Here is a 12,690-nt window from a genome sequence, read left to right as displayed (position 1 = left end):
TACGTCTGTTGTGGTTTTCACGGCAGCGAATCGGTTCTCCAGGTTTGACTGGAACGTTTCAGATTCCGCAATGGGTTGGAGCAGCTTTGGTCGGAGCGTGGACTTCATCAGACGGACGCGCTCGGCCCTAAAATCGATATTCAGAGAGCCTCGGACAAGTCGGTGATAACTACCGGTATTGAACCTGTTGATCACAGAGACGTCTCTGAATATGTGCCTCTTGTCTGTCATGATGAAGTCTATCTCATTTTTGGTCATAGTGTCGGGGCTTTGCCACGTCCACTTCCTTTGGGGCTGTTTCTTGAAGAAGGAGTTCATCAAGAAGAGCCCCTCCCGTTCGAGGAAGTTGACAAGCATTTGCCCCCTATGATTCCTACTTCCAAATCCATGGGGTCCTACTACCGATTCGCTGCAATTCTGTACTCCCACTTTAGCGTTAAAGTCCCCCATGACAACGTTGTAGTGGGTTTTCGTGGTGAAGTGGAGGGCCCTCGATATATCATCGAACAATTCTTCCACTTCATCGTCAGAGTGTGTCGAGGTCGGTGCGTACGCTTGCACTACCTTGAGGCTGTACCTCTCGGTGAGCTTTATTACGAGGTACGCAACCCTGTTCGACACACTGGAGATTTCCACAACGTTGTCAGCTAGGGACTTATTTACCAGAAACCCAACGCCACCTTGGGATTGTTGGTCTCCCTCTCGGAAGTACATTAGGTGGCCCGAATCGAGGGTTACGGTGTCCTCTCCCTCTCTCCGGACTTCACATAACCCTAATATGTGCCACCTAATTTTCCCAAGTTCTACCTCAAGTTGCGCCAGATGCGAGTCAAGCCGTAGCGTGCGTCCGTTGTACGTCGCAAGGGTCAGTCGGTTGTGGTGGCCTCCCGTAGCCCGGTGATTCTTAGCACCCCCCGTCCCGCCGTTACCATCATCGCCACCATGACGAGGAATAGCGGGGCTGCCGGGAACTGGGGGCCGTGGCTTGTGTGAGTGCTGCATATAGAGGATATTGCCCATAATCGCCACGCTGGGCAGGCGTGTTGGCGATCGCAGAACGTAGCTACTCGCACCGGTGACGCTGCTGCCCGTCATCGGCCTGTGGTATTTAGCTACGTTTATATTGATGGTTATACCGCCATCAGTCGGTCGCCAGAGCCTCGTTTGCTAGTTGGCAGGATGCACCACGGGCAGGTGAGGTTGGCTTGGGGCGCTAAGATGTAATTTGCGCCCCCTTACATCCCATCTCTACCAGACGACCCTAAAGAAAGAAGCTTGCAAACTCAACGGGCTAGTGCAAAATAAATCACAACAAAGCAATATAAATACACAATAAATATACATACATACATACATACATACAAACATAACAACTATATATACATACACGTATAAGATACATACACATATAAAATAAATAAATAAAGTAAATTATATTGATAATAATTATGATTAACAAGATATAACACACATAGTACCTACAATTAATCACATAATTCATGTACCTAATACCTCCAAAAATAAAATAAAAGTTATGTTAAGGATAAGTAGAAGTTTTTAACGCGAGTTTTAAAAATACATATTGATTGAGATTGTCTAATTTCAAATGGAAGAGAATTCCACAATCTAACTGCTTTTATTGAAAATGAATTGGAATACGATTGTGTTTTGCATAATGGCATGCTCAATTTATTATCATCTTGTGAACGTAGATTTATATTCGTTGAAAGATCAGCACGGAAGGAGAAACGTTCTTTTAAATAAAGAGGAGAGTAAGGGTTGAATAGAGTAGAGTATAGGAGAGAAACAGTATGTAGGTTGCGACGAAGCCCTACTGGGAGCCATCCGAGTTCAGAACGGAACTGCGAGACATGGTCGAATTTCCTAAGTCCAAATATAAATCTAATGCAGAGATTTTGAAGACGATCCAACTTACCAACTAATTCCTCCGACAAGTCTGGATAGCAAGCATCAGCGTAGTCCAAAGCCGGCAGTAACAGACTATTGGCTAGTAGAATCTTTGTCTTAGTCGGCAGAAGATTTTTAAATCTTTTAAGGAAATTTATACTAGCAAAGATTCTCCGACTAATTTCCGCTACATGAGACCGCCATGATAGAGAGCTATCTACGATGATCCCCAAATTTTTAACAGTATTCGAAAAAGTCAAAGTGGATCCGTTAAAAATAACTTTTGGAAGGTTGTTGGAATCGATTTTGGTAAGCTGTTTCGTCGTTCCTATAAGAATAAGCTGCGATTTGTTAGCATAGACCGACAATCCAAATGGCTGACTCCAGTCGGTAATTATTTATTTATTTATTTATGTACCAACAGAGTATACAGAAAATTATGTAAATGAAATCTCTTACAAGAGATCTCTTCCAGAAACCCTGAATCTAGTGGAGATTATTTGTAATACATATTTATGGTGTAGGTACAATATCAATTATTTTATATTATAAAAATGAAGTAGACTTAACGATAAATGAATATGTTACACACTAAATACAAATAAATACATTCAACTTACATAGATACAAAAAATAGATATATATATATATTGTGGATTATAGATATATCAATAGGACATATTATATACTAATGTCGTTGATTTTAATATAACATTATTTATTTTGATCTCATTATTAGTTATATTTACTAAAGGCTGAACACTGGGTTACCATTGAAAACCAGCATTAGGTGTCCACGCCTATTAATTGCTGAATGGTACACCTATTTGGGACACGTCATATATGTTTATTGTAATATAGAATTTTTTGTTTCTTTTAACCCTTTTTTTATATCAATTAAATTTTTATTGTTAATTTTTTTAAATGATTTTTCGTGTAAATGCTAATAGTAATTTAAGTTGTTTTTCCTTGGTTACCTTTTTTTTTATTTATTTCTAATTTTGAAGTAACTTATATATATTTTGATATTTTTGTACGGTCCCGAATAAAAGTGTTCTTTCTTTCTTTCTTTGTTCTAAATACCAGCGCATTCAAAAAGGAATATAACTCTACCTCTAGGTCCCTCAAAAACGTGATTGCTAGGGCGAAGACGGAGTACATTGGCAGAATTGGCGAGAGACTGGTGCGCCTCCCTTCAGGAACACGTGCGTTCTGGTCTCTCGCTAAGGCTGTCTTAGGGAATTTCTGTCAGCCTTCGTTTCCAACTCTGCACAGGGACAGGTCAATCATCGGTTAAGATGCACGCGTTCTAACCACTGGGCCATCTCGACTCTTGGATCAAATATATTATTAGTTAACAATGTAGCTATATTTCGTTTATATTTAAGCGGCAGGTAGGTACATTGTATCATCTGTCGGCGCGAAACCACGAATTTAAGAAAAACACGTGTCCAGAAATAATTATTATTATTTATTATTATTTATGTACCAACAGAGTATACAGAGAATTATATAAATGAAAAATGTGTACATAGGGATAACTTATCTCTAACAAGAGATCTCTTCCAGAAACCCTGAATCTAGTGGAGATTATTTGTAGTACAGATTTATGGTGTAGGTACAATATCAATTAGTTTTATATTATAAAATTCAAGTAGACTTAACGATAAATTAATATATTACACACTAAATACAAATAAATACATTAATATATATATATATATATATATATATATATATATATATATATATATATATATATACATTCAACGTACATAGATACAAAAAATATATAAATACATACATATAAAATAAATTAAACTTAAGTGGAAAGAAAGTGTTGCTTGACTCTGATTTTAAACGAACTTATTGTAACATTATTATAGAAAATATTATCTGGAAGAGAGTTCCATAGGCGAGCGGCAACAACGGAAAATGAGTTACCATAGGAAGTAGTGTTAAAAAATGGTACCTCAAGAGTTTTCGACGCCACACAAGCGCGTACTGGTCGTTCACGAGCAGGACAAAACAGAAAACGCTCTTGTAGGTAATCAGGGCTACCATGGTTTAATATATTAAAAAGAAGCGATAATATGTGCAAGCTCCGGCGAAGTCGGATAGGAAGCCACTTTAACTGACGTCGATATTCAGAAATGTGATCAAATTTGCGCAGACCGTAAATGAAACGAATGCACAAATTTTGAAGTCTATCTAGTTTGTCAAGTAGCTCTTCATTCGCATCAAGATAGCAAACATCAGCGTAGTCCAGGATGGGAAGAAGAAGGGATTGTGCAAGTAATATTTTTGTTTTGAAAGGAAGGAAATTCTGCAAACGTTTTAGATAATGTAGAGAGAAATGGACACGTTTACTGACTTCGTTCACCTGAGCTCTCCATGATAAATTGCAATCTATAACTAACCCCAGATTAGTAGCTTGGTCACTATATGCAATTTGAGTTCCATCATAGATAATTGATGGTACAATGTCCCAATTAATCTTGCTACGTAACTGTCTGGTACCTATTATCATTGCCTTCGACTTCAAGGGATTAACAAGAAGCCCAAAGGATGCAGCCCAGTCCTTTATTTTTACAAGATCATAATTGATAGCATGTATGGTCGAACACAGATTTGATAAGGTGGCGTGTCTATAAAGTTGTAAATCGTCTGCATAGAGATGGTAGTGAGAAGAAATAACTTTGGTAATTTCATTAATGAAGATTGAAAACAGAAGAGGAGAAAGTACGCCGCCTTGCGGAACGCCAGCAGAGAGATCAGTCCAGTCCGAGGAAGCCTCATCAGACTTTACCATCTGCCGACGACCACGAAGATAAGATTGGAACCAATCAATCACAGGCTGAGCAAAGTTAAGTGAGCGAAGGATACCAAGCAATACATCAAAGTCGACTGAATTAAAGGCATTGCTAAAATCGAGCAAAATTAGAATAGTAAACTCTCTTTTGTCCATAGCAAAGCGAATGTCTTCAGTGACTTTAAGCAGTGCGGTGGAAGTACTGTGACCGGAACGGAAACCGGATTGAAAGGGACTAAGGAGATGATTATGAGTGAGAATTCTGACAGTTGCTTATGTACAACGTCTTCAAGGATTTTTGATAGGATAGGTAAAATAGAGATGGGACGAAATTGTGAAATTGAAGAGGGATTTGATATTTTAGGTAAAGGAATCACATGTGCTAACTTCCAAACTGTTGGAAAGGTATTGGATTCAAAGGAAAAGTTTAAAATGTGAGTAATAACAGGGTTTAAAGAGTCAAAGACAGGTATTAACATATCCCGACTAATGTTGTCATTAGTCGGGATATGTTGTCCAAATTGTCGCGGTTAAGCAATTTTTATTGAAAAAAAAAAAAAAAAAAATTATAAAATAATTTTATAAAAATTATTGTAATTAAAAAAAAAATAATCATCAGGGGTGAGGTCGTTGACGGTATCTGGTCATAAACGATATTGTTATGCATCAATACATAATGTATGTATGTATATCAACAATTTAAAGCTAATATTAATGAGTTGGCATCTTTAAATTAAGAACGGATAAAGCAAGCAGGATAGCTCAACCCACGAATGGAATGCATCAATAAAAGCCGTGCAACCAAAATAGCGGCAGCAGCAGAAGCAGCGGTAGCAGCACTGGACATGCAGCAATTCCTCCGACGAAGCAGATGCTCGAACTCAGCAACAATCCTCAGCTGAGTCCGCCCAGCAACACCGTAGTACTTCAGAATATACTTTATTTAAAAGTATATATGTATATAAATACATATAAAAAAAAAAACACTCCCTGTGAACCAAACAACTTATTACCTATCCTGCATAAGCACTAAGAAGGCCCTAAGAATGCCCTAGACACAGGTACAAGCAAGAATAAGCTATTAAAATTCAATAATAACTAATAAGATTATAGTTATTCAATTGGACATTTAAAGTGTCAAAAATGAGGTAATTATTGCTTAATTTGCAATAACACAATATGGAAAAGCAAGAACTATATTTATTTTAACGAAATAGTGCCTCTAAGTGATTTAAATCACTATAGGATTCGACTTAGGTCATCCAATACATGGACAAGGTCTATGTTCAGTTTTTGAGTAAAATATGAAGAAATTAATAGAAATAATTACTGAGCCATGTAGGATATTGATTAACAAAGGTAATTAATGCATGAACTCACCTCAGGAGTGTTTAAATAAATGAATATTCGGCAACGCCTGTCAAATAATGCACGTGGCCGGTATTATACGACGACTGGAATTTAACGAAAAATATGATTAAATATCATTCTAAAAACCACTAATGTGCCTCGATCAAGCAAATATAAATTGTTTTACTTACGGTTTAGTAGCCTAAACCTCTCAAATATATAGAATAATGGGTTGAAGACGTAGGTAACCCTCTGCTTATGAATGTATATAATTCATGTATAATCTGAAACGAATGCATTGATGATATTATCTTGAGGTTACTATTCAGTTTATCGATAGCTGCTGTAATGTCTTCAACTGGAGTCGTCACATAGATTTGTAGGTCGTCCGCGTAAAGATGGAAGGGAAGAGTTAGAAGTTCAGTGACAGTATTGATATAAATGGAAAACAGAAGAGGGGAAAGGACACTTCCCTGAGGAACTCCAGCACTAAGACAGCAATACGAGGAATGACGGTCCCCAGCTCGAATACACTGTTGTCGACCAAACAAGTAAGAACGGAACCATTCTACAACATCTGGCGACAAGTTTATGGATTCTAATACGGCCAACAGGATGTCATGGTCAACCGTATTAAAAGCGTTACTAAAGTCCAATAAGGCTAATATAGTAACATGCTTTTGATCCATTGCGAACCGGACATCGTCAAAAACCTTCGCAAGTGCCGTCACAATGCTGTGGCCAGGTCGGAAGCCGGATTGGAACGGACTTAGGATGCTGTGTCGTGTTAGAAAAAGGTTAAGTTGGGAATGAACAATACGTTCAAGGATTTTAGACAAGAAAGAGAGGATAGAGATAGGACGATAATGTGAAGGTAAAGTCGGTTGAGGGAGTTTAGGAATAGGGATAACGTGAGCAAAGCGCCAAACATTAGGAAAAGACATACAGGAAAGAGAGTAATTAAAAATGTGACAGATAATAGGTGCTATTTCGTCGAGGACAAGTATAATCATTTTGCGACTAATCCCATCGCTACCAGTGGCATCCGATGAGATAGAAGCTACATTCTTATAAATGTCATCGGTGGTTATAGGTTCAAAAGTAAAATTGGGATAGTTGGGTTTGATCCGTGACTTGAGGAGGGAAATGGTTGACGCTTTATTGTAATTTTGTGAGGCAATATTGGCAAAATGATTATTGAGGGAATTTAGATCAGTGTCAGGAGAAATGGTTACCCTGGATCGACCAATACCCATTGAGTTTAAAAATTTCCAAACATCTGATGTGCTCCTATTATTTATAGAAGCATGCACATATTTTCTTTGAGCATCTCTGCAAACCCTATTACACCTATTACGCAGTCTTTTATATGTATTTAGAGTTTGTTCAGTCTATTGGTCTAGATTTATACTTGGACTTAGCAGCATTACGTTGGGTCATCAGCGTTCTAATATCATCATTCAGCCACGGTGCCGGAAGATGTTTAAGCTTTATTGGTCTGAGGGGAGCATGTTTGTCAAATAATTCAATGAGAAGCGAGTTGAAAATACTCAGCTTCTCATCTATTGATGTAGCATTAAGAATTGCATCCCAATCGATAGACTGCAAGTCTTGCATAAAGTTTTCATTATTAAAATTTTTAAAAGTGCGGCGCATGACTACCGTTGGCTTGATTTTGAGAGGACGAATCTTAAATGACAGGTAGACTAAATCATGATATGAGAACGCATCTGCTGAGAGCTGACCATGTGTACTGACAAGCTCGGGAGAAGACACGATCATTAGATCAAGAAGTGAAGGGGAACAATTAGGGAAGAAATGTGTAGGATTAGTTTGAAGAAGATGAAGATTAGAGCTGGTAACTATATGATTGAGTTGTTTGGCACGTGAATCGTTTTTAACCAAACAAGTGTTAAAATCACCCATTATGATGGTTTGGTCAACATTAGGTTAATGGGTCTCAAGTAAGATTTCAAGATTGTGAAAGTAGTTAATTTGGAGTGATGGGGAATAAAAAACCCCCAAAAGAAGTTTTAGCTTGCCGAATAGTACTTCCAGTAATATGTGCTCAGATGACTCCGAGTAGGCGGAAGGAGATTTGCTTAAAATAGAGAAAGGAATGTGGCTACGCAGATAGATCGCCACCCCGCCCCCACCTTTGCCAGTTCGATCGTTACGAACGAGATGAAATCCTGGGAGTGCAAAAGAAGTTGAGGGTAAGGAGGGTTTTAAGAAGGTCTCAGACACCAGGATAGCATGTACATTCGTAACATCGAAGGAGGCTAAGAGGTCAGAGTAATGCGCAGGTATGCTTTGGGCATTTATGTGGATGACATTAAAATTATTATGAAATGAGGAAAATGTTGAGTTAAGAACGCTATTTAGAGGTAATGATGTACTATGAAAACTTTCATCTGAAGACGAAAATATAGAATAGTATCTCTCGTCGTCAGAACTATTTGTACTCATATTGAACGTATTATGTGTAAAATGTAATAAATTCTAAAATAATATAAGTTATTGTTAAATATAAAATATAAATATTTATATGTAAAGTTCAAATTATGCAAAAAAAGAAAAATATATGTATAAATATATTTATCTAAATATATAACAAAAAAAAAAATTTAAAATTAACAAAAAAAACAAAAAGCAATAAAAATATAATATGTATCTATAATAATATTTAGATATAAATATATTAAAACTTAATTTTATAATAATAATAATTAAATCATTCGTAATACCCACCAGCGTTAAAATGCAAGGCTTCGTTAACAAATCACACAAAAGAAGCAATAAAAAGATCTATATGTATCTATATCTATAAATAGTGAATTTAACAAAAAAAAAGAACATATGTATATAAAAGCAAATCCAAGCTATTAAGATAAAACTGTATTTATAACGATAAATATGTCTCTACATTCATAATCAAAGAAGAATCTACATACACTAGTTTATTGAAGATGTCTATAAATGCCAATATATTCTAGGCTGTATGATGTAAAACTTTTGCCTCAAAACTTACGAAAATGTGCCGTGTCAATTTCTGATTCTGACAATGACAATAATGACATTGTCATTTGACGATTTGTCTACTTTGTTATTTAGTTGTTAAATTCGGCATGTACAAACAAAATCAATATAATTATTATAAGATTACCCCATAACCCATAATATTTAAACCTCACAAGTGCTAAAGATTAAAATGTAAGCGGGTATATTGTCAGTAATATAATATCAAGATAAAAACAAAGCAAAATATCAAAGTACAAGCCAAAATCGACTTTAAGACAGAAAATTATGCTAGAAGAATAAAATGAACAATCAAACTTAATAAACAAATAATCAAACTTAATAAACAAATAATAATAAAAGATTTAATGTATGCTTACACGAGAGGATGTAACGTAAAATATGAATTACTTCCTGAGGTTCCTTTTGGGTCTGGTTGTTTGAAGAGACTTGACTGTTTTACCTTTTGAATTGTAGTTTGGAGATTGATTTGAGGTGCCGGCTGTCGCCACGACGGCTTGATTATCAGGCTCTAACTGATTTGAAATAGATCCCAGCTCAGCAGTTGAGGTTATTCCATGTCGAACACCACCAGGACCAATTATGAAGATCTGACCCTCTTTGGTCCAGCAATTAGACACACCAAATTGTTGTCTCGCTGCCATAAATGCTTCGTGCCGGCTTTTTGTCAGGAACTCGGAAAGTGTGATACCTGTGTTCTTGAGACTGGCTTTCCCGTACCAGACTTTGTTACGCAACGATAAGTCCTGAAATTTGATGAGTATAGGCCGTGGCTTATCCTTTGTGGGACGACCTATGCGGTGACTACGTCTTATGGCAGCTGGGACTAATTCAGGCATTTTGATATGCTGAGATAGCATCTTGACGGCGGCGGCTGTAACATCCTCACTTTTAGACTCCGGGATACCATGGATTAAGAGAATTTTCTTTCTACTCCGCATCTCAAGTAGGTCATGCTGCTTGGTTAACACTGACAATTGAAGTTGAAGGCTTTCTAATGCAGACAGCACAAAATTGCGAAAGGTGGTAAATTGAGCTGCAATATTGGATGTAGGGCTAGTCGCAGGTATGGCAGTTTGCAAGTTGTGCTGAAATTCAGCCATTTTAGTGTTGAAGTGCAGTGACAACTCCTCAATGGATTGTTTGATATCTTCCATAGCTTGTGGACTTTTTATCAAAGTAACAGAAGTGATATGTGGTGTAAATATATATGTATATTGTGGTAATTTATCAATGTATTAACTGGAATGGAGTTCAGCTGGCAGGTATTGTTAAAAATCAAAGCATTCCAATCATTAATGAATAATTAATTTTAATATAAAATATAGAGCTTACAGAAACAGTTGTTGTTTATTGTGCAGCTACCCGAAAAAAAAAAAAAAAAAATTGTAGGTCGGAACACACAACAATTACAGTAATTTTTTTATACCTTTCACGAGAAAAAGGGAAACTTTGCCGTTTCGTAAATTTCAATCTTTTATAAAAAATACTTTGGTAAAAAAAGGCATATTATTCGATACAAGATTTTGTAAATGATAAAAAAGCTTGGAATTAATACCTGTTTCCAGGCAGGATACATATATAATTGTATTTAACTAATATGATTGTATTTTTTAAATGTTGAAAAAGTGTAACTACTGAGTTTCTTGCCGGTTCTTCTCGGTAGAATCTACTTGGTGGTAGATTGAATTAATTGTTAAATGAAGATTCAAAAGTGCTTGTAAAAACCTACTTGAATAAAGTTGATTTTGATTTTAATAGCGAAAAACTATTTTTTCTGCCAAAATTTGTGTATTTTTTATCGAAATTTCGATAACGATGATCGATACATGAAAAATGTATAGGACCTTAATTGTAGATCGTACAAAAAGTAAAAAAAGTATTTCATAAAAAAATTCGTATCTCGATAGGGAGGACCGAGTTATGATAAAAAGTGATACTAAGCGGAACGCTTCCCGCGCGGCGTGTTGTGAAATGACGTCACAGTACTCGCGCGGCTGTTAGCGGGACTCCATATTTTTCGAAACTTTGAATGCCTATAAAATCAAAACTACTATGTATTTTGGACTAAAACAAAAACTATTGTATTTGTATACAAAGTTTCAAGTCTTTGTTTTTATTAATGACCACCTCCATGGTCGAGTGGTGTGTACACCGGTTTTCATGGGTACGCCACTCTGAGGTCCCGGGTTCGATTCCCGGCCGAGTCGATGTAGATTACCATTAGTTTTCTATGTTGTCTTGGGTCTGGGTGTTTGTGGTACCGTCGTTACTTCTGATTTCCATAACACAAGTGCTTCAGCTACTTACATTGGGATCAGAGTAATGTATGTGATGTTGTCTAATATTTATTATTTATTATTATTATTTATTATTAATACTCTGCGAAAACTATTATTCACTGTCATCCCTTTCTTTTAGTAACTGATCACACTGTATTTTAGACATCTTTAGTTCCTGGAGGGTCAGCTAGTAAATTAGTGAAAAATGATAGGAACCCTATTAAATCCACCTTACAGCTAACGCAAACTCAATCCGCACCCTTTCAGGAAGTTTTTATTGATCTTTTCAGTAAGCTAGGACAAGCAGTAGAAATTAGTTATAGATCCACTCCAGAAGTTATTCGTGCATTAATAATATATTTTTCTTTTTTCGGCATTTCGAAAAAAAAATCATGCGATCCTGGTACAGAATTTCATAATGAGCTTATGAAAGAACTGGCTGCTTTGTATAGAATAAATTTACATATAGGGACACCTAATAACCCTAATTCCATGAGCATTGTCCAAAGATTACATAAAATAATAAATAAAAAAAACATTCGACAATTATACATACATACATACAGATATACAGGCTAGCTCGATATGAAAAATATACAGATGCCGCCTCAATAATGACTTATAGTATAATGGCCTATAATCACAGCATCCGTTCAGCTATAGGTCTTACACCTTTTGAGGTAGTTTTTGGATATATAGATAATAATGATATTTTTGATTTAGATTTTGAAAATAATTACGTTTAACAATTAATGAAAGACAATACAAGGGGGGAACGGAACTACCATCTCATCCGACCCAATTGCCAACCTCACCTGCACGTGATGCTCCCTGCTAGATAACAGACGAGGCCCTGGCGACCGATCAATGGCGGTATAACCATACGCATCCAACACAGCGATTGGAAAAGGGAAGCAGCGACCTAGAGGTACAAGTAACCTCTAAAATGTCTGGTGCAGAAGGCAAGGGGAAACCACTGCACTATTATTCCCTAGTTATCGTCAGCTTTATGGAAAAGTCTAAGAAAGAAGTGGCCCTGGCGTCCCTTAGATGGGACAGGGGTGCTAAGAATCCCCAGGTGGAAAAAACAACAATTGAGGATAGGAAAGTGGAACGTCAGAAGTTTGAAGAATCCTGAAAAAGTCTACAATGTCTGCAAAGAAATGCAACGAATGAAGATTAACATCATGGGACTAAGTGAGATCAGATGGATAGGCAAAGGTAAACATCAAATAGATAAAAACTACACCATGTATTACTCTGGTTCTGAGGATAGCTCCAACAAGTATGGAGTGGGAG

The 12,690-nt window shown here is 36.6% G+C and overlaps 1 protein-coding gene across 1 annotated transcript; it reads right to left on the bottom strand.

Moving 5' to 3' along the window:
- Positions 1 to 9,495: 9,495 nt before the first annotated feature.
- On the bottom strand, positions 9,496 to 10,343 carry LOC124542450. The gene has a single exon (XM_047120398.1). It carries the CDS (start codon positions 10,264 to 10,266, stop codon positions 9,496 to 9,498), a length of 771 nt encoding a protein of 256 aa, XP_046976354.1. The 5' UTR covers positions 10,267 to 10,343.
- Between the last annotated feature and the right edge of the window lie 2,347 nt (positions 10,344 to 12,690).

The sequence above is a fragment of the Vanessa cardui genome, chromosome W (assembly GCF_905220365.1).
Source record: "Vanessa cardui chromosome W, ilVanCard2.1, whole genome shotgun sequence".
NCBI lineage: Eukaryota > Metazoa > Arthropoda > Insecta > Lepidoptera > Nymphalidae > Vanessa > Vanessa cardui.
Note: the sequence above shows the minus strand (reverse complement) of the source record. Positions and strands in the feature narration are given on the sequence as shown.

Bases quoted from the DNA above. Each gene is read 5' to 3' on its own strand.
- LOC124542450 (XM_047120398.1), bottom strand. From the start codon at position 10,266: ATGGAAGATATCAAACAATCCATTGAGGAGTTGTCACTGCACTTCAAC.